The 21924-nt window shown below is 55.1% G+C and overlaps 9 protein-coding genes across 9 annotated transcripts; 5 read left to right on the top strand and 4 right to left on the bottom strand.

The window, feature by feature from the left end:
- Window positions 1-110: 110 nt before the first annotated feature.
- Window positions 111-821, bottom strand: IWZ02DRAFT_490617 (uncharacterized protein; the record flags this gene model as incomplete). The annotated part of the gene is made up of 1 exon (XM_066769675.1): window positions 111-821. One exon carries the CDS (start codon window positions 819-821, stop codon window positions 111-113), a length of 711 nt encoding a protein of 236 aa, XP_066623444.1.
- Window positions 822-958: 137 nt separating this feature from the next.
- Window positions 959-2284, top strand: IWZ02DRAFT_268491 (putative deacetylase LmbE-like domain-containing protein). The gene is made up of 3 exons (XM_066763445.1): window positions 959-1286; window positions 1347-1449; window positions 1502-2284. Exons 1-3 carry the CDS (start codon window positions 1070-1072, stop codon window positions 2019-2021), a joined length of 840 nt encoding a protein of 279 aa, XP_066623445.1. The 5' UTR covers window positions 959-1069; the 3' UTR covers window positions 2022-2284.
- A 290-nt stretch (window positions 2285-2574) lies between these two features.
- On the top strand, window positions 2575-3778 carry IWZ02DRAFT_268470 (uncharacterized protein). Its single transcript, XM_066763444.1, has one exon. It carries the CDS (start codon window positions 2702-2704, stop codon window positions 3698-3700), a length of 999 nt encoding a protein of 332 aa, XP_066623446.1. The 5' UTR covers window positions 2575-2701; the 3' UTR covers window positions 3701-3778.
- A 719-nt stretch (window positions 3779-4497) lies between these two features.
- Window positions 4498-8231, bottom strand: IWZ02DRAFT_469661 (copper radical oxidase; the record flags this gene model as incomplete). The annotated part of the gene is made up of 4 exons (XM_066768742.1): window positions 4498-4575; window positions 4630-5888; window positions 5921-7206; window positions 7783-8231. The coding sequence occupies 4 exons, from the start codon at window positions 8229-8231 to the stop codon at window positions 4498-4500; spliced, it is 3072 nt and encodes a 1023-aa protein (XP_066623447.1).
- Window positions 8232-9602: 1371 nt separating this feature from the next.
- On the top strand, window positions 9603-10260 carry IWZ02DRAFT_268514 (uncharacterized protein). Its single transcript, XM_066763446.1, has one exon. It carries the CDS (start codon window positions 9718-9720, stop codon window positions 10225-10227), a length of 510 nt encoding a protein of 169 aa, XP_066623448.1. The 5' UTR covers window positions 9603-9717; the 3' UTR covers window positions 10228-10260.
- A 32-nt stretch (window positions 10261-10292) lies between these two features.
- IWZ02DRAFT_433179 (uncharacterized protein) lies at window positions 10293-11856 on the bottom strand (the record flags this gene model as incomplete). The annotated part of the gene is made up of 2 exons (XM_066766271.1): window positions 10293-11320; window positions 11349-11856. The coding sequence occupies 2 exons, from the start codon at window positions 11854-11856 to the stop codon at window positions 10293-10295; spliced, it is 1536 nt and encodes a 511-aa protein (XP_066623449.1).
- Window positions 11857-12616: 760 nt separating this feature from the next.
- On the top strand, window positions 12617-14220 carry IWZ02DRAFT_268560 (uncharacterized protein). Its single transcript, XM_066763447.1, has 5 exons — window positions 12617-12895; window positions 12965-13226; window positions 13275-13711; window positions 13780-13894; window positions 13968-14220. Exons 1-5 carry the CDS (start codon window positions 12707-12709, stop codon window positions 14108-14110), a joined length of 1146 nt encoding a protein of 381 aa, XP_066623450.1. The 5' UTR covers window positions 12617-12706; the 3' UTR covers window positions 14111-14220.
- A 2364-nt stretch (window positions 14221-16584) lies between these two features.
- Window positions 16585-18466, bottom strand: IWZ02DRAFT_433181 (uncharacterized protein; the record flags this gene model as incomplete). The annotated part of the gene is made up of 5 exons (XM_066766272.1): window positions 16585-16784; window positions 16836-16977; window positions 17029-17676; window positions 17733-17882; window positions 18098-18466. The coding sequence occupies 5 exons, from the start codon at window positions 18464-18466 to the stop codon at window positions 16585-16587; spliced, it is 1509 nt and encodes a 502-aa protein (XP_066623451.1).
- A 778-nt stretch (window positions 18467-19244) lies between these two features.
- IWZ02DRAFT_268617 (uncharacterized protein) lies at window positions 19245-20797 on the top strand. The gene is made up of 3 exons (XM_066763448.1): window positions 19245-19435; window positions 19486-19656; window positions 19725-20797. Exons 1-3 carry the CDS (start codon window positions 19364-19366, stop codon window positions 20724-20726), a joined length of 1245 nt encoding a protein of 414 aa, XP_066623452.1. The 5' UTR covers window positions 19245-19363; the 3' UTR covers window positions 20727-20797.
- Window positions 20798-21924: the final 1127 nt, after the last annotated feature.

The raw sequence follows: 21924 nt of genomic DNA on the forward strand, positions 1-21924 counted from the left end.
ATCTTTTCCTGTCCAAATTCGCAGTGTCTGGCAGATTTTCTGTAAGTACCGATTATGGCCTTCAACCCTCAACCAAGAAATCCAAAACTCCATGCTTTTTTCCCCTTTTCCTAAAAAACAGTAAATCCGTTGCGCAGCGCATAAGCTGCAACAATGACCATGCTGAGGACGGCCCAGTATACCTGCATCTCGACGACGCACCAAATCCACAGCGTGCCCACCGGCGGGGCCTGTTTCATGACAGCAAAGTAGCCATACGTATTCCCGATATACAGCGAGTAGCAGCCGGCCGCAATACTTGCGCCAAAGAATATGATTTCTCGCACAACGCCCAGCTTCTTGGCCGTCTGCGTGTGGAAGAGGTAGACGACGAGCCACAGGATGGGGAAGACGGGCAAGCTCTGCTGAAAGACCTCGCGCCACACAATCTCCTCGCGGTACTGGTTGTGGCACAGCACGGCGAAGGTGAAATGCGTCACGCCGAGCGAAAAGGCGTAGAGCACGGCTTCGGCTGCGGGACCAAAGTCCAGGTCGTCGTTGGGGCTCATCGGGAACTCGACTTCCTCGCCCTCGAGGCTCTCGATTGACTTGCCGTCGGCGTTGAGCTGCTTCATTCGCTCTTCCGCGATGTCGAGGAGCGTTTTCGACTGTCGTTTTGTGAAGTCTGGGACTGCCATGGGGATTTCCGGGTGCGGATCGTTCAGGTGCTGCGGTGTTGATGTCGAGGTGCCGGTGCTGCTTGCTGAGGGCTTGCCGCCGTTTGCGCGGGCGGCGGCGCGCCGCTCTTTGCGGTTGCGGGGCTGATTCGTCTCATCGGCCATATTTTTCGTCGATTGACGTGCCGTGTGGTTTAGCGGAGAGAGCGTGTCGCGTGTGTGGTGGTGTTGTTGTTGGCAAGTGAGTGGTGCGGCTCTGCAGTACATGTACCAATGGAGCTCAGTCGTCGTTGAATGATCAGCGCGGCGCCGACGTCAGTCAGGGTCCAGGATTGTTCCGCCTCACGACCTCAGACGCGAGGGGCTTCGCGTCGTCATTCCACCGCAATTGTTCTCTGGAGGCTCGGCTCATCATGAACTGGCTTCTGTGGGCCTCATTGCCCCTCCTTGCTCTGTCTGTTTGGATGTACACGACGCAGCTGAGCAAGTCTCTGCCCACGCTCAGGAACAAGAAGATATGTCTCTTGATCGCGCATCCCGACGATGAGGCCATGTTCTTCGCGCCTACGGTGCAGGCACTCGCGAAACCTGAGCTGGGTAATCACATCAAGATCCTCTGTCTCTCGAGTGGTATGGATGACACTCAATCTTGCTACAATTACTATCCTAAGTGCTAAAATCCTAACCTAGGTGACGCCGATGGCCTGGGTGAAACCAGGAAGAAGGAGCTCGTCAAGAGCGGCACTGTTCTTGGTCTGAAAAGCGAAGAAGACGTTCTCGTTATTGAAGACACGTACGGCATACCTCTCGCGCCCAAAAGCCTACCACTGACACCGCAGCAACAGCAACTTCCCCGACTCTATGTCCGTAACGTGGAACCCGCGCCTGATATCCAACCTCCTGACGAAAGCCTTTGCCCCACGCGTGGCCTCACTTCCAAATACCTCGGCCCCGGAAGCGACGATTGACGTGCTCATCACCTTCGACGCCCAAGGCATCAGCGGCCACCCAAACCACCGTTCCCTCTACCACGGCGCACACGCCTTCCTCAAGGCCCTGATGCACCGGCACGCCGGCTGGGAGTGTCCGATCAAGCTATACACTCTGACGACGGTCAACATCCTGCGCAAATACGCCAGCGTGTTGGACTCGCCAGCGACGGTTGGAAGCATACTGCTGCAGAGGAAGCAGACAGGATCTTTTCCGTCGCCGCTGCTGTTTGCCAGCGGTCCGTCTGACGTTGCTACCGCGCAAACGGCTATGGCCAAGGCCCATGCGTCGCAGATGGTTTGGTTTCGCTGGGGCTGGATCACGATTGGTAGGTACATGGTCGTGAATGACTTGAAGAGGGAGAAGGAGCCGTGAGATACCCCACGAAAATACTGAAATGAGCACTCGACTTTGAGGAGCCTGCACGACTTGACGCATGGCGATATTTTGCTGGCCTGCGCGACGGTTTGGCTCGTGACGGACCCTGGACTGTCTTGCCTGGTTGCGGCTGCCGTTTGCTCATCTGCATAGGCCGACAGCAGACCTGCATCACCATGTTGCTTGACCAATCTGCGCATGTGCCTCGCGGGCAGGTGCTCCGCAGCACAATCTTTTATTGACCATGATAACCGCCCTTCTCCGACCTGTCAAACCAGTCCACTTAAGTTTGCGGAAGAGAATGCGGCACGCACGGAAGCATCGATGCTGCTCCTGACTTTGATAAGTATTGCCATATGTTGCCACGAGCGATTGGTCTTTTTCACATGCTCTCTCCGTATTTCCCTTGAAAATCTTGTATAACTATTTTCATATACATGGGCAAGGCTTGAGTATCTCGTCAGTCTTCAGATCATCGTCTTTTCCAGACACGTCGACTATGTCATTTCTCTATATAGAGACTCAACATGTCGGAAAGCGACACCACCACGATTGTCTAAGGCTCCGACCAATCCACAAGTCATTTCATATTCGGGCTCTAACCATCACCATAGTTCCATTCCCCACGACTTTGCGCGGTTGCTCAGCATGGTGCTCAATTTAAGTAGCAGGCAGCCATGAACGCTGCCCACGTATGCAGACCCGCTTTCCGACCCCGCATACACGTCCCCTCAATCGTCGTCCTCCCGTCCAGCTTACGAAGATGGTCCTTCTTCGTCGCACCCCCACAGCTGTCGAAGGCAGAGTGGAAGCCTTCAAGAAGGAAGGCGGTCGCGACTACTCGCGAGCGATGGCGCTACCGACCAGCTGTGTGCCCTCTGACCTGTTCTTCCCCCTCTCACCGTCTCAGAACAGTCTCCGCTTTTGCTGGGCCATCAATCACCACAATGACGGAGCACTGGGTGGCACCATCATCTGGACTTCCTATCGTATCTGGACCTCCGACCGTCCCAGAAAGAAGGTCCGCTCAGACGACGTACTCGGGGTCGCGTACAAGGCAGCCATGTCGGTTGACCCAGCCGTCACGAAGATCAACATCCGATATGCTACACATGGTAGAGACATTCAAGTTGTCCCAGTCACGAAACACTGCAACTTCGATGCCAGAGAGAAACAGCATGTCCAGGACGCCAACAATATTGCCTCTGGCAGCTTCCTTGCCCTCTCAGCTTTACTGCGTTAGTTCAGCGCCCACAACTCTACTGTATATATCATCGACCACCACTCGCGACAACACATGTATATATTTGACGCAACGCCGAGACGCACCTTGGTCAACGACTTTGCTCGCAACCACCGGCCTTCAAAGCGCCATCACACCTGAACGCGGCATTTCAATTCTGCGTCAAGGAGACCATCAATGGGGCGTCGTTCCGGAACGTGGCAAGGAGTTCATCCCTCTGCGGCAGCTGCAGCTCCTGAAGGTCGCCAAACCACCCGATTCTCCTTGCTCTGGGGACAGCAAGCACAGATGCGCGTGCTGCCGTCTTTGTCTCCGCGGACGACGCGTGGATTCACGGGATGTCGTTCCCCTCCAGCGGTGGCAGAGTCCCACCACCCCTTATCCTGACCAACTTCCACGCCATGGAGCTTCCGCTGGGTCCGGCTGCACCTAGAAACTCACTTTTTCGAATGAGCTTGGTCGGGTCGCTCGACCTTTTCAGCCTACCTCATGGCAAGGTCTGCGTCAGCGGGGTTGTTGCTTCCTCCCCGTTGAGAAAATGGCCCCAAAATGCCAACTTGCAGGGGATCGGGCGACTCTGGATCCATTGTCACTCTTTGCGCGCATTGTGTGTTGAAGTGCGAGTGGAGTGGACTGGAAGAGTGCTCTTTCTTCGCTCGGGCGAAAGGGCAAAAAGAAGGAGAGTCTCTCTCACGACACTGGTATTGTGTGTGCTTGGAAGAGTGTTTCTGGAAAAGGCGCTGCGGCAAAGTCTATGGTTGAGAACGAGGTCATTGGTTGAAGCCAGGTCTGATGATTGGGAGGAGCTTCCGTTTGTATCTTTGAATTTCTGTGTTTTGAAAGAGCAGAGGTGAAAGTTAGTCAAGAGCATGATAGGATCGACGTTGATTGAAGTAAATGAAACTCGAAATTCAAAAGTAAGTCTATCTACTTCTATGCAAAACAAATGGGGACAAAAAATTGTACAAAACGAAGAAGCAATGCCGCTCTATAGAAGGAGTGTAATGTGTCGATGATCAAAGTCAACACGTGCAAAAACTGAAAGAATCAACCTTCCAGATGCGCGCCAAACGTCAATGAAAGACCGCGCAACAAGAATGGAAAGATGAAAATGCAGAAAATGACACGCGGAGAAAAACATAAATTTGAAAAAAAAACCCATGTCCAGGCGAAGCCACTTGTGGCAAGCCAACAAGAACCAGGACCCAATGCATCAACTTTTTTTTTTTCTCAGGACGACTCCGCAGCAAGCGCCTCAACCTGCCTGCGGTCCCACCTCCTGCTGACGGTAGCGTTGCCAGCAGACACCTTGAAAGCAGTCTTATCCGTGCCAATGGCGCCAGCAGCGATAGCGGGACCGACGCCAGGGAGGTCGAAGTCGGGGAAGTTGGGCCAGTTGCCGAGCGAGCCGGGGTCGCCGCCGACACGGATCCAGGTGGCCTTGGAGACGAAGCCGGTGGTGCCGTCGACGACAAACATCTGGAACCACGAGGGCGGGCAGACGGAGCTGTTGGGGGGCGCCGTGACCGTGCAGGTGTTGCCGTTGCAGGTGACGGCGGGGAAGTAGGTGCGCTGGCCCATCGAGTTTCCGTGCGTGCTGGACACGCCGCCGAGCAGCGAGACCTTAAGCTTGTTCGTGTCGGCGTTGGCGACGGTGAAGGAAACTTGTTGACCGTAAGCCCAGTCGATGTTGTTGTTGATGTTGAAGCTGGGGCGGGTAGCGTTCTTTGACTTAAGCATGTACGGCGGGTTGAAGACCTCGAGGCGGTACTCCTGGGGGTAGCGGGGGTCCTCAGGGTCGGAGCCGCTGACGAGGACGCGTCCGTCGTCCATAAGGACCGCTTCGGAGTGGTACAGGCGACCGATGGTCGTGTTGGCCATGATGGAGATGCGCTGGTTGGCGGGCTTGGTAGGGTCGTACAGGAGGGCGTTCAAGTTGGGGTCAACGCCCAAGCCGAAACCGGCAGTACCTTGGTGGGCACCGTTGAGGATGAGGAACGTTCCATCGGGAAGAGCAGTCATGCATCCAATGACACGCGTGCTAGGCATGCGCTCAATGGTCCAGTTGGCGTTCGGGGCGTCGGGGGCAATGGAGACACAGTTGTCGAGAGCCGCACCACCAGGCGAAGAACCACCGCAAATGAGGATGCGGAGAGGATCGGTGTAGGGGGCAACCTGGGGCATGAGCATAGCAGTACCCTCGAAAGGATAGGACCTGCCACTGAGGAAGTTGTTGACAGCACCAGGAATGTTGGGCAACTGCCTCTTGGGTTGCAGAGTGACCTGATCCAAGATCTGAGCCTCGTTGTAGTAAGAGACGAAGATGTCTCCTGAAGGGAGGTGTGCCAGGAAGGGGTACAGGTTGTTAGGATCAGTGCGGTTGAGGTAATCAGCAAAAACCACAGGACCAGCCTTGGGAAGAACTTCCAATGTGGGAATCGGTACTCCGTTCGAACCACCTTCTCCTCCAACAACGAGAACGGATCCGTTGGCCATGACCATGGCGGAGGGATACCAGCGTCCGTTTTGCAGGGTGAGCTCATTGGGGTTCTCCTGCCAGTCGTTCTTGCCGGACACACCAGGGATGCATCCGGCCACAGCAAACGAGTGCCGAAGGTCGACTGAAGAGACCAACCACCGATGTTCAACACACGGCCCGCACGATCGGGAAGCATGAGAGAGGCTGAGCAGAAGACGTCGGTCTTGACGTGCTGGGGCCTGAAAGCGGCGGAAATGTTGTTCGACAAAGACGGGTCCAGCTCATACGCGCCAGTGGAGTTGGGGGGACCAGTTCCCGACTTTTCAACAAAGCTGATCTTGCCGTTGCGCATGGGAGTCACAACAAGCGGGATGACGACGCTTCCCATGAAGAATTCGTAGGAGCCAGCGTCGTTGCCCTGAGGATAGTTGAAAGTAGTGAGTGCGTTGGTGCTGTTGGTGCTCTCCCAGGTGTAGTAGGAAATCCTGTTGCCCGCTCCGCAGAGTGTGGTAACATTACCAGTGCAAGGGAACGAACAATCAGACTCCGGAGCAAGTTGAGCGTTGGCCTTGGCAACATCGCCCTTGGTACCGCAGAAGCACTGGTCGCCGTATTCCATTCCACCAGCGTCATATCCGTAGGTGGAGCACATGGTCAGACAGTTCGTAGCAGTGTTGTTCTTGGAAAGGATGAGCTGGTTCGGGAAGACTCTGACTTGGTTGACATTGTCAATCAAACATCCCTTGTACGTCCAGAGACCGGGAAGACTGGAATTTTGCGCGGTAGGGACTCCGTAAGAGGGAACGGTGGTCAGGTTGGAATAAACCGACATGCGGTTGCCGGCACCGCACTTCTCAGCAGCATTGCCACTGCAGGTCATGGAGCAATCGTTGTCCGAAGTCAGGGTGGCGCTGTTCTGCAACAAGTTGCTGCAGAAACACTGCGAGGAGTATTGAGTACCGGCGACGCTGTATCCCTGCTTGGCACAAGTCTGGATACAAGCCTCGTTGGAGAGCGTGTTGCTGTCGGGCTGTTGGTTTGCCATGATTCGGCCGTTCTTGTTGTCAACGTAGCAGCCCTTGTAACTCCAGCCGGAGATGGAAGCGACCGGGGCAGCGCTGGTGCTCGAACTTGCTGTGGTGCTCGTGGTCGAGGCGGCGGGCGAGCCGTTGCTGTAGCGGAAGAGGTTCAGGCGGTTGGGCCCACCGCACATTTGGGTCGAGTTGCCATTGCAGGCCATGGTGCATCCATCGGTGGCGGGTGCACCTCCGTTGCGGAGTTGAGAATCACAGTAGCACTCTCCTGCGTATTCAACACCTGCAAGAGTATAGCCGCCCTTCAGACAAGCTGCCTGGCATTTGTCCTGGGTCATGGCGCCATCGACGTTCATGCCCTGACCGAGCGTGCGGCCATTGACTCCGTCAGTGTAGCATCCGAGAGAACTCCAGCCAATGAAGACACTGGAAGTTGCGGCGGCAGCAGACGAGGTCGTATTGGAAGCAGGAGTCACCCCAAGGACCGTGCTGGATGAGGTCTGGACAGCAGAGGAAGAGTTGACAGCTTGTGTGGTGCTCACGATGGCCGTTGAGGCCGTGCTAAGGGCGGCGGATGTGGTGTTGGAAACTTGTGTGGCGCTGACGATGGAGGCCGAAGTTTGAGTGGTGCCGGCTGCTGGCGTCGACGCCGCTGCGGAAGTGATGACCGTCGATGATGCATAAGACACAGCTACGGTCGAAACAGGAGCAGCCGTAGAAGCAACAGAAGACGAAGTAACAGGACCGGTACCCTTGATCGAGAGCTTAGCGCCCCAAATGTTGGCGTTTTGGTTGGCATTGCCAGCGAAGGAGCTCTTCAGGTAACAGGGACCATTTGGGGCAGCCCAAGAGACATCGACACAGCCGGGAGTGTTGTCGCAGTCAGCCAGACAGCCAGTGAAGCTTCCGGGGTTGGTGTTCTTGATATCAGCCCCAGCGCGATCGATACCACATTCGAGGGTAAAGACTGTCCCGTTGTACGTCGTGTAAGAGGGAACAGACGCGGTGGAACCAGAGCAACTTGGCGGAGGCTTAGCACTGCTCTTGTAGACAGACAACAAGTTTGGACCACCACAAGGCTCGGTGGCATTGCCAGAACAGGCCATGTTGCAGTTGGAGTCGGTCACATTGGCCGTGGTAATCGAGTTACCACACCAACATTCCTGGGAATATTCTCCACCTGCAAGAACAAAGCCCTTGGACTGACAAAAGGCAACGCAGGATTCGATGGTGTTGGTGTTGCCGGCCTGGTTGATGCCAGACAAGGCTCTTGGGTTGCCAGTATCGGCAAAGCATCCCAGGTAGCTCCAGCCCGGAGCTGGGTTTGGAGGAATCACCAAAGCGGCCCGCTTCTCAGCCAAGAGAGAGGCCGCTTCAGCGGACTCGAGAATCGAAGGTAAAAGAAGAAGGAGCGATTTCCATTTCAAAGAGTGTGGGTTTGGTGGTGCCATGATGGCTAGGACGGTATTTGCAAAAATACCAAGTAAAGAGTGACTGTCGAAAAAAGGAGTGTTGACAAAAGAGTGACGACGAAAAAACGGACGAAAGGAACGAAACCCGCTGTCTCCTAGAGAGTGAAGAAGATGCAAGGCAGTTGATGATGAGCAGCAATCATGGCAGATGTCGTCGTGTTTATTACTCGATCAACAAGGTATTGCCATTTTTGTCAAGGAGTCGAGACCAGCCAGCTGAAGGATAGCACGGCTCCAAAACGGCTAGTCCAGGGACGAGGACCTCGTGTCTAAGGTACTCTACTCTGACTTGGCTAGTAAGACGGTATTTTGGACCCTGGTTTTCTTCCGACACGGACAGAACCAGGCGTTGGTTTGAGGAGAAGGCAGATTTGCGAATAAACAGCTGCAGCGGCTCTGGCACTCAGCCGGGAGCCTCACAAAAAATGTCGGTCGGAACAGTCCGTTCTGGGACTGATCATGAGCTTCGTATAGTCGCGCGTTTGCGGTGCCAGGCGATGCGAAGAGAAGCTCGCCATGCTGCCAGTGTGAGAAGCAATCAAGCTTCGTCTCGAATCCTTGTGGCTTCGAGTCGAGTCTATCGTGGAGTTCAAGGTTCTAGCCACAGAGGGCCGCAGCAGACCGTCTGGTTTCAAAGGAGATGTGGAGGTGTATGGGCGGGCCCGGCGTCGAGATGGTGAGTTGACGGTCAGGCCGAGGCGTGTAGAAGGGTCCGTGCACAGACACCGGGGGCATCTAAGGAAGCGAGCGTCTGTGCGCTCTGTCTCCAAACGTCCAGCTGCCGCTGGAGCACCGCTCAACACCAAGATTTTTGCAGACTTGGCTGTCATATCTCTCTCGATGGCTCAATGTTCATTTCAGCTGGAGCCAGCTTATTGTGGTGCCAAGATCTTCGGCCTTTGTCCTCTAGACCAGACATTCCACGCCTGGCACAACTCCAAACCAGCCCTTTTGTTTGGAGGCCTTCCTTCAACTTGATCTTTCAGCCTTGTTTTATTCTCAAAGATCAAAAGCTTCCAACGTGCGGTGTATATCATGATTCTTTGTCAAGATCCAGTCGGAACCTCGCACCTGTGCTTTCTACTCAGCATCCCGATTTTCCTCGACTTGTGCACACCAAAGTAACCAAGAACCACAGGGACCGTGGCAGAAGCCTGCAAACCACAGCCTTGAGTAAGAACCTTGGCCGTCAGCTCGCTTCTCGAAACTCTCACCGATATCTAGCCAAGAATTGAGGCTCAAGCTGGCTGTTGGGAAAAGCCTTCCGCAAGCCAAGATCTCTCAGGGCGATGGGAGCTACCAGATAGGCTTTTTCGGGAGAAAGAGGACGCGGGTCGCATGGCTGAGGTGGAACTTTGGTTTTGCAGCCATGTTTTCGCCTTGTCTGTTTCATGGCTTTCTTGTCCAAGATCGCCAACGCGGAGCGTTGCTGTTGGAAATACTTTGAGCTCTGTGATGGCTGATAATGGTGATTGTGAGCACTCACATAAAATTCCACCAGGATAAGACAAGAGTATTCCAATCTTTATCGAGGAGGGCTATTCCAAGATCTTCAAAATGCCACGAGAAAGGCAAAAGGAAACATTCCACCTCGAACATACAGAAGCTGCAGCCACGTGTGCCAAAACTTCACGCGACAAGCCACACCCCAAACCAACACATGGCGAGTAAACTTACCTCTTCACCCATCTCAGCTGTCGCCCAAGTCATGCTTAGCGTACCGCACGCCGGATCGAGAAAAGCGGACCAGTCGGCCGGAACATCCCTTTCCTCGCCAGACCGCCGGACAGCTAAGCACCCCTTTGGACAACCAGTGTTTGTGGACGAGCTTGAAGCGACCTGGATGCTGGGTAGTGTCGAGTTCTGGGCTGAAAAAGTCTCGAGCCACAAGCCCGGCAGGGGTAAAGGCATGCGAGGCGCAGAGCGGAAAGTCGTGCACAAACATATGGCGAAGAGCGACAAGGAGAGTCCGTGAGCTCAGCAATCGAGACCAAGGGAATGTGGATGCTGTTTAGTGAAGAAGTGGGAACATGCAAATGTCTAGCTGCTGCCCACGTCCTCCCTGTCCATACGTCGGCCTTTTTTGGCAACCAAACTCCTCGCCATGGGGCATACCCACACGTCAGGACCAACCTCATCATCCGCCGTCCGGTGCGTCTCAATCAACATCTCAATCTGCCGAGCGACCGAGCCGTTTGAGCTCAACGTCGTGATGCCCTCTGACCAGCCGAAAAGAAAGATGCTCTGGTTGATTGGCGTCAAATTTGGGACGACCTTCTCCGCCACTTTTGGCAGCTGCGCTGAGGTCGAGTCAAAGTCGACGACACCGATGGGTAGTTGCAAGCCAGATGGCACAGGGTGTACTGACAACGCCTGCAACTCCTCACGCAGCTCTGCGCTCGATTTTCCTTCAGTGGCTTCGCCCCCGATGAGCAGCTCCGCTCTCCGAACTTCAGTCTCGGTCCCGATGGTGGCGACAATATCGCGCATCCGATCGGCCGCCTCAGCTGTACACAATAGCCGCCGCGAGCTGGCGATCGCTGGATACAGCACGTGAGGCATCAGCGGTTGTCGCTGCTCGTCGCGGATCTGTCCTTGGACGGCCATTGGATACCACGGTTGGACCTGGACGCCTGCATGCGAAATGTCCGAGGCCAGAGCGACGAGAAGAGTGCAGTCGATGTTGAGCACAGAAGTCAGCGAGTTGAATTCGTTGACGAGAAGATTTTCCAGCGCGGCCTGGGTTGGTGGAGGTGATTCGAGCGAATCCTGGCAGCGAAGCTCAATGTAGGGCAAAGTTCGGATTTTGGATAGAATGGCAGAGATTTCCCTGACGCTTTTGCTCGATGATATGCGTGGCAGGATCAGCTGGACTTTCGGGTGCATGTACTTGTGGCGATTGGAAAAGGCTGCCGAGGAGAGTTGACGGGCGAGTTTGAGGATCGGTACCTCGTCATCTTCATCACTATCCGAGGGCCGGAATCGACTCAAGTCTTCGTCGTCGGAATCGCTGTCGCTATTGCACCAGCCTTGACGTGCCAATTGAAAGAGGAGTTGGCGCTCGGAAACTGCGGACACTTTGAGCCAGGTGGCAACCGTTGTCGACGACTGCATCTACAAGCACGCCGTCTTGCGTCCTCTTGACATGTTCGCGAATTTTTGAGACGGGGGATTGAGAGCGGTCTTTGGACTTGTGGAGGTTTTTTGTGCTTCTCCAGAAGGTCTGACGCAAGGAAACCAAGCCATGGCATCTTTTCACCGACGTCCACTGTGCTTCGTAGGACGCCAGGTTGGTGGAGCTCAACTGATGCTTAATCTTGTTATCTGCTTCCAAACGATCGTAGGCGTCTTCAACCTCATCGTTGGCCTTTGCCTTTACGAGTAGGCGCCCAACGAAGCGCTTTTCGGCGTTGACATCGGATATCAGACCACGAAGGCCACTGACGGCAGGCTTTTGGCGTTCATGGAGCAATGCTTCGAACGTGTTGAGCTCACACATAACAGTATCGCATCGAGTCTGTAGGTCTTCGGCAACCTTTGATGCAGAGACCTCGGCCGCTGAGCTTGCTTCAAAGGTCTTTGCTGCTTCAATAGCATCACCCATGCTCTTTCTCAAATTGGTTCCGGCTTGTTAAGGCAGAAAAGGTAGTCGCATGGAGCACGGCAGTGTGTCGTGAAAAAAGGTAGAGACGATGGCAAAAGCAGCGTAAAGTAGGTGAGGTCCAATGAGTCAGGAAGAGAGAGGTCAGTCACATTAAAGAGGCTCTATGGCCGGCAACAACTTTGGGACAGCCGAGTGGGTCTATCTAATCTTTGATCCGAGTAATATCCGCAATGTCACCGAAGCATTCAGTCCCTCCCGCAGTCGGTTGAAACCTACGGTCCCTAAAGCTTCCGCTTCTGCATCTGCATCTGCTCCTGCGACATTGCCAAACCTCTCCCCTCCTCGAAAACAGATCGTCAGGAGAGGCACAGTTGGACGTATCCTTTGCCCCACGTTCCCAAGGCTTTCGGTCCCATCGACTCGGCTGCTTCTTACCGCAACTTTTGGTCTTCTACCAAGCTTTGTTTCATGGACGACAGATAGGCTTCTCAAACTCTTGAATGCCTCTGGAAATTTTCGCGAAATGATCTCGCCATAGCGAAGCAAAAGGCAGAATCCGAGTGCTGCTGCCCTAAAATTAGCTTCGCGTGCGGAGGGTTCCACCATCTCCGTTGCCGATGAATCCAACGTGGACTGATGGGCCCTGGCTCCTAGCTCCTGCCGCACCATTCCATGGGACCCTGACTAGCAGCCATGAACTGGCCCGCTGCCCGCTGCCCACGCGAATGGGGAAACGGCATCTATCTAATATAGGCCCGCTGCCCCGCTCCAAGTTCGCTACGCAGCTTGCGAAATTCCCCGTTGACGACTGCTCAGTAGCAAGACCAAGGCTGGAACAATCGGAACCACAATGGGAATACCTACCGAGGCTGTCGGGTCGCTGCCGCGCCCACAGTTCCTGCAAGACATCATTGCGCAGTACGAGCGAGGAGAGGCGTCGCAGGCCGAGCTCCTAATGGCCCAAGAGAAGGCGGCTGCCGACAGCGTCCACAGGATGCAAGAGACGGGCCAGGAGCTTGTCACCGATGGCGAGCAGCGGGTATGTCTCACACTCAATTGTGGCGAGGCGTGGAAGGTGACGTCGGAGAAGATGTGTTGATCCCACCAGGCTTCTTCGTTCGCTACTTATCCAATTATCGACACGCTTGGAGGAAAAGGTCTCGGTCCAAACTTTGCTCCAGACGGCCAACACTTTGCCTACTTTGATGATGGCCATCACAGACAGCTGCCCAGATTGGTTAGCGGACCATTTAAGTACAGGACATACGCCTATCAGTATCTGGAGAAGAGCAAGAGCCTGGCGAAGCGGTCTTCAATGAAGCAGGCAGTCATTGCCCCAAGCATGCTCTACTTGCTGTATCCACTTGAAGGTTGGTTGAACCCACTGGTTCGGTCGCTGGTGTTTAACCTTTTCCCAGGCGAAATCGAAGGTTACCCCAAGGATGAGTTCGTAAAAGACTTGGTCAACGAATGCGAAAAGGACATCCGAGGCTGCTTTGCCGCCGGCGCCAAACGCGTGAGCATTGACTTCACCGAAGGCCGCCTCACAGCAAAGAAGGACCCGCGCAATCCATGGACGAACGCCGGACTCCTCCAGACGTTTATCGACCTGAACAACGCGGTCCTCGCGCGATTCAGTCCCGAAGAGCGGCAAAACATTGGCGTGCATACTTGCCCCGGCGGCGATTGTGACAGCGTCCACAGCGCCGAAGTTCCATACCACGAGCTGCTGCCCAGCCTGTTCCAGATGGACGCAGGATACTTCCTGATCCAGTGCGCGAGCGAAAAGGACAAGGACAAGGTGTACCAGGAAATCGGCCAACACATTCGAAAAGACGCAAAGGGGGTCAAGCAGGTATGTAATAGGGGCCGTTTTGCCTGAAAGAGGAAAAGCACATACCGCTTACCGAAACGAAACGATAGGTTGCCTTTGTCGGCGTCATCAACCCGCTGAATCCAAAAGTCGAGACGCCCGAAGACGTCTGCGAACAGCTCATCGCGGCCTCCAAGCACATCCCTGTGGATCAGCTCGGTGCCAGTAAGGAGCCCTTTCACACGTCGTAGTAGTCGCTATCAAAGTACTGTACTGACTAATACACAACCACTAAAAGCCGACGACTGCGGCTTCAGTCCCTTCAGCATCGACGTCAAGCCCAAGCACGGCTCGCCAGACATCGCGCGCGACATTGCGTTTGAGAAGATTGCGAACAGGGTCAAGGGCGTCAAAATGGCCAGCGAAAAGTTGGGCTTGTAGGCAGGCTTGCCACTACGCCGACTGTTGATTTCGTACTTGAATTTTTTTGGTTTTTTTTTTTTTTTTTTTCCGGGTGGCGGGGGAAGCATGAGAGACGACGTGCGACGTTGGCGTTTGTCCTTTTTGATGACGGAAATCTGTTTGTTGTACGTAACTCTATCCTTGACTGTTCCACTACTGTTGGCGCGAAAAGAGGCCATCAGTGATTGAGTAACTGCTTTATACGGGTACTGGTGCGTGCTGCTGGATTTCTGCCTTGCGACTAACCCTTGGTTTGCGACCCTTTGTGATGAAGATTTGCTGCCGCCGCGGTGGTGCTGCCTGCCTGAGGTGGCGCTGGCGCGTCGCATCATGTGATGGGACCACGGGTTCGGCATCGCCTGCTGTTCCATCCATTCTCAGGGTCCTGTCGGATGTCCCCAGGAACCGGTTCTGTCCATGGTCCCTGAACCGAAAATTAACCTTTGTCGCAAGAGAGGCCATGTGGCGGAGGAATGTGGACTTGGTTTGTGTCGCGATGCGTCGGGGACGGGAGTGGAGAGGAGGCGAGCGCGTCGAGAAAGAGGGGGTGATTGGCAAGTTGGTTCGGGGGGCTGACCGACGAGAGAAGAGGGAGCAGAGGTGAGGTGGTGCTGTGACTGCAAGATCGGGAGGAGGGTAGGGTGACGACGACAACATGGCGTAAGTAGATGGGTAAGTAGGTAGGTAGGTAGGTAGGTCGGGGAAGTGACATGGAGGTTTGTGAATTCCTGATGCTCATGTCTGCTTAATCTTTCCTCTTTCCTCAATCCTTTCTCTATAGATGCTACGTAGCCATGCCTACAAGCGTGCATCCATCGCCCACACAAACTCGTCGTGCATGTATGTGCCCGCCGTCACCACCGATCCGATCGTCTAATTGACGACGAATTCATCGAGGAACCGGAGCCACTGATCATCGACAGCCGTGGAAAACGGCGAAGCGTCAGTTTCAATTCCATGACACGAGACATGAACACAAAAAAGATTGGTGGATAATGGAGACAAACAACCGAAGCAGAACAAAATAAGATGAAATGCCATTGATACCATCAGCATTGCCAACGGAGGGGTATATAGAAATGGGTACATGCATGCTTGCTTGATAAGAGGGGCCCAGAACGCTCACTTGCTCACTCGCTGCTGCTGCTGCTGCAACATGCCTAGCTACCTAGGTATTCGCCTGTCTGCCATAATAAACACGAAACTCCCCATGGAAGACATGAAGTCTTGGTGCAGGATCAAAAGCGGCAAAATCTCCTCAATGCTCTACCGGCCGGAAAAGCGAAGTGATGCGATGGCGCGATCAGACGAAAAAAATCGAAGCCGACGAGGTGCGATGCGCAAGTTGAATCGAGTCGAACTGCCAGACGATGCATCATCGCTCTAGACGCTGACAACAAGGCGAAAGTGAAATTGACAGACAGACAGACAGCAAACTCGAGGACACCGCAATCAAGCAAAAATCAAAATCAATCAATCAATCAATCAATCAATCGAATCGTATTTGTGGTCAAATCGCTCTGGGCAGTGGCCGCGTCACCAACTACTCCTCAGGACACGCCTCCCCAACCTCCTTCCACCCAGTGCACCACGAGCTTCAAAGAAGAGAAGTGTAAAACAGTAGAAACAAACTATGCCGACCCCGGCCCGGCCGAGCCCAGCCCTATCCTCCTCCGTGCCTCGATTGAACGACTTTTTGGGACTTACCTCTCCCATTTGACGCGGAAGGAGAAAAAAAGGCGCGGAAACACACGACGGCTGTCTGGCCTACCAAAAAACGACTGCTCCTGCCGACGACGATACGAAAGGGGGTATGTTGTGACAAAAAAAAAAAAAAAAAAAAAAAAAAAAAAAAAAAAAAAACTCGAGAGAGAAATGGCAAGACGAGTTTGCAGAGCAGTGCAGAGAGGAACAAGGTAAAAATATAGGAGCACGTTACATCATGATCTTTGAGGATCGAGACGACAGAACAAGACAGACAGGACAACGAACCGGCTTGCGAGAGCAAAAATTTTTTTTTTTTCGCTTCAGAAATTGAATCAAGAGCCTCGGCGCAGACGACCAACGGCAGGCACCGTCGTTGCCGCGCGGAGAAAGACATAACGAGAGCAGCAGCATGAACTATAAAGGAACCCCAGAGTCCGACAAAGAAATCCGTGTTGACATGCTTTGGTGAGTGCTTCCGAAACAAAAACCCCGTGGAGTCACTCGTCAACCCATTGAAGCAGCAGCAATTTAGTGAAACCCGTCGACCTCTAACAAAAAAGTGGACAACTACAGCATGAATGCCGACGCAAGGGAAGAAAGAGGAATCTTGCATCCCAGCTTTTTACAGAAGAGGGGCAGCGACCATACGGTAGTTATCCAAGCATGGGTAAAGATCTCGAGGATGACATGAAGTGGAGAGACGTAATCGGAGGAAGCTCGACCGTGGGCATTGCAAGGAAAATCGTCTAACCAGAGTAGCCCTGATAGCCGTTGTTGACTTGGCTGAAGCCACCAGGGGTCGGCTGAGCCCACTGCTGAGCTGCCGCGCTGCCGCGGCCAAAGCCACCAGCACTGCCGGGCATTTGCTGGTAGGGCTGAGCCATGGCGGGGCCGCCAAAGCCACCCTGGCTCTGAGCAGCAAATGGCTGAGCACCCGGGCTGGGTCCTGCTGCTGCCGTTAATAATGGAACTGCGAGTCTGGCCGTGAACAACTTACCCTGGGGAGAGCCCATGGGACCGCCAGGGCCACCGTATTGAGGGAAGTATGCACTGGGGGTAGGAGGATAGGCCGAGTTGGGACCACCGGCAGCGGGCGAGTAACCCTCGAATTGGCCGGTAGGGGGACGGTCCTTACCCCACTGCCAGGGATCGTCAGCAAGAATTGAACAAGAGAATGGATTGATACGTACGCTGCACTTGAGAGGACGGCCATTGACATTGTAGCCATTGAGCTGGCAAATGGCAATGGCGGCGTTCTCGTGAGTGTCCATCTTGATGAAAGCGAAGCCACGGTCGCTCTGGAAGCGCGTCTCAACCACGTAGCCAAAGTTTTGGAAAAGAGGAACAAGGTCGGCCTGGGTGGTGTAGGGAGTCAAGTTGCCGACGTAGACGGTCGTTTGCCATTGAGGAGTCTGGTTGACAACCATGTCGTACGATTGCACGCCATGGGTAGGGAAGTGGTGGTGTCCATACGGGGTAGTCGGGGTCATGCCCATGGAAGCCATTGCCTGCTGCTGGGAGATTGAGGGCTGGCCCTTTTGATTCGCCCAGTTGCAACGAATGGCACGGGAGCCAAGCCACTCGCCATCCATGGAGCTCAAGGCCTTTTCGGCATCAGAACGGTCGCGGAAAGCAACGAAGCCGTAGCCACGAGAGCGACCCGTCTTCATGTCCCACATGACGCGAGCCTCCGAGACAGGGCCGAACGCGGAGAAGGCCTGGAGTAGGACTTCATCGTTAACCTCGTTGGAAAGATCGCCGACAAAAATGTGGAAGTGGTTGGAAGTGTCCTCCTTGGGCTGGTTGTTGGACTGGTAAGCCCAGTTGACGCGGATTTCCTGGCAAACAAAAAGGTCAGTTGGAGCCGAACGGCTTGGCGTGCAATCAAACTTACGCTCTGGTGGACGCGACGGCCGTTGAGAGTCTGCATGGCGCGCTCGGCGGTGCCAGGGTCGTCGTACTCGACAAAGCCGTAGTTGAGGCCCTTGGAGTGGAATCTCTGCTGCGAAGAAAAATCAGTCTCGTTAGCAGTAGCTTCCGCAAACTGCAAGTGATGAGGAAGGCGCCAGCCAGGCCAGCGACGGAAGCCGCGAAGGCGCGCATTAGCAGCACTGGTAGCAGCGAGAAGGCGCAATTGGCCCAAGAGCGCACACGCGCTCGGACCCGTGTGACCAGGAGCATTGTTGGCAGCAGTGTTGACGCGTGTGTGGAGAAAGCGGCGGCGACGCGGCGAAGCAAAAGGTGGGGGCGCAAACATACATTCTTGTCGGGAATGATCTTGACCGAGACGACGTGACCAGCCGTCTCGAAGATTTGACGCAGGACATCTTCGGTCAGGCGAGGATCCAGCCCACCAACGTAGAGCGCACGCTTGTTCGGTTCGGGAGCTGCGCGACGCACGTAGCCGCCTGCAGAGGTAGGCGACATGACGCTGCCAGACATGGGAGAGCTGACGGCGGTAGGAATGGGATTGGTGTTTTGGGGGATTATAACAGGCGCGAGCGACGGCGGAGGCATGTGGCCCTGGGAGGCCTGCGGATTGCCCTGAGCACCATTGTCGTAGCCGGGAGCGCCAGCAGGTGCGGGCGGCGGAGGAAGAGAAGTGCCAGAGGCTTGCGGCTCAGACATTTTGAGATGGTGTTGGATGACTGTCGGGTTGATGAGCATTTGTCGGATCAGCAGGTCGCTCTGTGGCCTGCGTTTGTGGCGCGTGGGGTGGTGGTACTAACACAGACGAGTTGAAGGGAGCTGTGATGCGAGGGAGTGAGGAGTAAGAGGAGCTGAAGAAAGAGGATTCGTGGCGAAGTGGTCGATGATGGCGGTGGTGGAGAAGCGTGTTGCAGAGCAGAGTGCCGTGCAGAGAGCAGAGAGCAGCAGAGCAGAGCAGAGCGAACAGGCGGATGAGCGAGGGCAAGCGAGGTAGGTGGATAATCCGGCTCGCTGGAACCTTTTTGGGGGTAAGAAAAAAAAAGGAACAACACAGGGAAACCGGCGGAGGAGAGGAGGAGAAGAGGAGAGGAGGGAAGAAACAGAAGAGGAAGAGGAAGAGGAAGAGGAAGAAGAAGGAGAAGAGAGAAGCGTCGTTGTCGACGTTGATGAGGGTGCAGAGGTGGCAGGCGGACGTGCTGGTTGGGGGAGAGGGGGGGGGGGGGGGGGGGGGGGGGGGGGAGGGTGAGGCGAGGTCGACAGCCAGGACAGTATCAGACTGAGTTCGGTTGTGGGGTGAGGTATCCAGGCCTAAGCCTGACAGGCAGGTGAGAGGACAGGGCGCTAACGACGGGCGGCCCGCCAGCTCAGGGCACCATCCATCGGCAGCGGCAGCGGCAGCGCCAGCGGCAGCGGCAGCGCCAGCACCAGCCCAGCCCAGCCCAGCCTAGCTAGGCAAAGTAAACACCACACACGTGCTAAGAGCCTCACCCACGGCTCCATCCACTAGCTGCCTGCATTCCTTACCCGTGCTTGACTCGACCTCTCCTCTCTCTCTCTCTCTCTCTCTCTCTTCCTTCGGCATCTTCATCATCCGCCATGTCCGCCAGTCTGCACCCTCCCCACTCGCTGCAGTTGCTCGACGCCCTTCAAACTTCGCTCAATGCCGCCGTCAGTCCTCTCACACCTAGCCATGCCATCCCACCTGCTCACTCGCGCAGCTCCTCGAAATCGCCTACTCGATGAAGAACCATGCTCGCCCCGAACTCAACCACCTTGCCATTTCCAGTGCAAATCCTCAGAACCTGCCAGGCCCCAAATACAACAACCCGGCCCTGACGGTGCACGTCGACCGCTTTCACGTCTCGCTGGATGAGCTGGAACGCGAGCTGGTACTGTCCACCCTCGTCCCGTCGTCTGCGCACTGCGCATACTGACCATGCAACTACCCTTAATCCAGTTCCGTGCCCAGTCAGTCCTGCGTCGTGACGTAGCCGTCCACCGCGCCGCCCGCGAAGCACGCGAAGCCGAGGAAGCGCGTGCCGCTGCTGAGGAGGCGCAAAAGCAGAAAAAGGCACAGGAGCAAGAGGAACAAGAAAAGAAGGCTGCTGCCGCCGCTGCCGCCGCCGCTCAATCCAAAGCAGCGACAGCATCGCTCTCGCCGACCATGCACAGATCCGCGAATCAAGACAACGACGTAACCATGACGGGAACCGACGCATTCAATGCCTTGCCTTCGACCGCCGCGCACACAGCCGCCACACCAAAGACGCTGCCCAACAACCCCGCGAACAAGCCGCTAGCCGTCGAAACGAGCGCTGCATCCAATGCGCACACTGGTGCCGCGCCAGAGACTGCTGGAACAACGACGGGCAGTGATGACATGTTTGGACGAACCCCGACAATAGCAGGACTCAATACTACAGACCTGGACAGCATGTTTGAGGACCTCACCAACGACCAAGACAATGGCGGCGAGGCCGGCGACGGCTTCGGCGACAACCAGCAGGGGGAGATTGACTTTGCATTGCTGCCGGGGCTGGAGAGTTATGCCAACATTGACTCAGGTGGTGACAAACAGCAGCAGCAACAGGAGCAGGGGACGGAAAAACCCGATGAAGGCAGCAAAAAGGAAGACGAGGGCGCCGGCGACATGTTTGATTTTGGTCTCGGGTCGACAGATCAAAACCAGAAGCAGAGTCAGGGGCAACAGCAGCAGCAGCAGCCGGACAAATCGACAAAAGACAACAAGCAAGACAACGGCGCCCCTAACCAAGACCAAAAACAAGAACAGGACCAACAACAGCAACAAGACGCCGACGCCTTCAACCCTGATTCGTACGCCAACGATTCGAGCTTTGACGACATGTTCAATTACGCAGAGTTTGACTTGGGCGGAGACGGCGCCGGCGACGGCACGGGCACTGATACGGCATTCGACGACGACTTTTTCACTATTTGAGCGGGCACGAGTGAGACTGGGTCGCAGACTAGGTGATGGCTCAGAGGCCTGGTGGTCTCACGTGGCTTGTGCCACAGCACTTCCAATTTGCCCAACATCCCAAACCTGGAGTTTCGGAGAGTGCAAACGGCGCAGCGTGCTCTAAGTGACCCGCCTCCGTCCGGACGGATGAGACAACTGAGAAGGAGATGAGGACGACGAGAAGAGACCAACGTTCTCCCAACTCGCTGCCAAGTGTATCAGAGACACAACCCAACATCCGCATCGCCATCCATTGGAAACACGGATGTGTCTGCATCTGGCTGGCTGGCCGACCCAACACCACCGAGCCGCCATCAGTTGGGAGCTGGGCACGTTTGTCCACAAAGTCCTTCCGATATTTCTCCAATCAAGCGAGCCAGCTAGGTGGACTCGCAATTCAAAAGGCGACATCTCAGAAGAGGAGGAAGGACAGGAGGTGAGGTGAGAGGAAAATAGAGATGGATGGAAAATGCAACGAACGCATCGCTCTCCTGCTATTGGTAGGTCTGTTTGGCTCTTCACCAGCAGTGAAGCAGAGTCGTGCGCGAAACGAGAAGGAGAAGAAGAAGAACAAGAGCGGCGTAGACGCAGTGTATTGTACGTATGGGTATTGAACACGAGAGAGAAAAGCTCAGGACAGGCCAACCAATCCTTTCAACGACCAGGGAGGAAAAGTGACGTATGCTAAGAGACGATTCGTGCACATTGGTATGCCACCAGTCTGCCACCTACCTGCCTGCCTCAGCTTTCTGCCAGCCCCCCTCCTCCTCGCTGTCTTCTCGCTCCTTCATACATCGTCCGCCTGTCAACCGGTCAATCCCATCCCACCCACGTGCTCGGATAACGCACCTAGATAAGGTTTTCGAGCAACCACGGTACGGTTCCCAGGTAGGTGACCCAATCACCACCACCACCACCACCATGACGATCACCACCATGACGAACCTCCCCGTCGCGGGCCTGACAAGCACGCGGCAGAAACATAAATATATCGAGTAGGTGAGTGAGTGAGTGAGTGAGTGAGTGAGTTAGTACCTATGTGCCTTGAATACCTACCTGCCCACCCGGTATCTTACCTTGTCTGGGTATCAAGGGAGAGGGGGAGGTAGATAAAGCGGGAAAGCGGGAAAAGGAAAGGGAAAGGGGGGAGGAAAAAGGAAAGGGGGGGAGGAAAAAG

Source organism: Phyllosticta citriasiana (assembly GCF_038021145.1).
Source record: "Phyllosticta citriasiana strain CBS 120426 chromosome Unknown IWZ02scaffold_6, whole genome shotgun sequence".
Lineage (NCBI taxonomy): Eukaryota > Fungi > Ascomycota > Dothideomycetes > Botryosphaeriales > Phyllostictaceae > Phyllosticta > Phyllosticta citriasiana.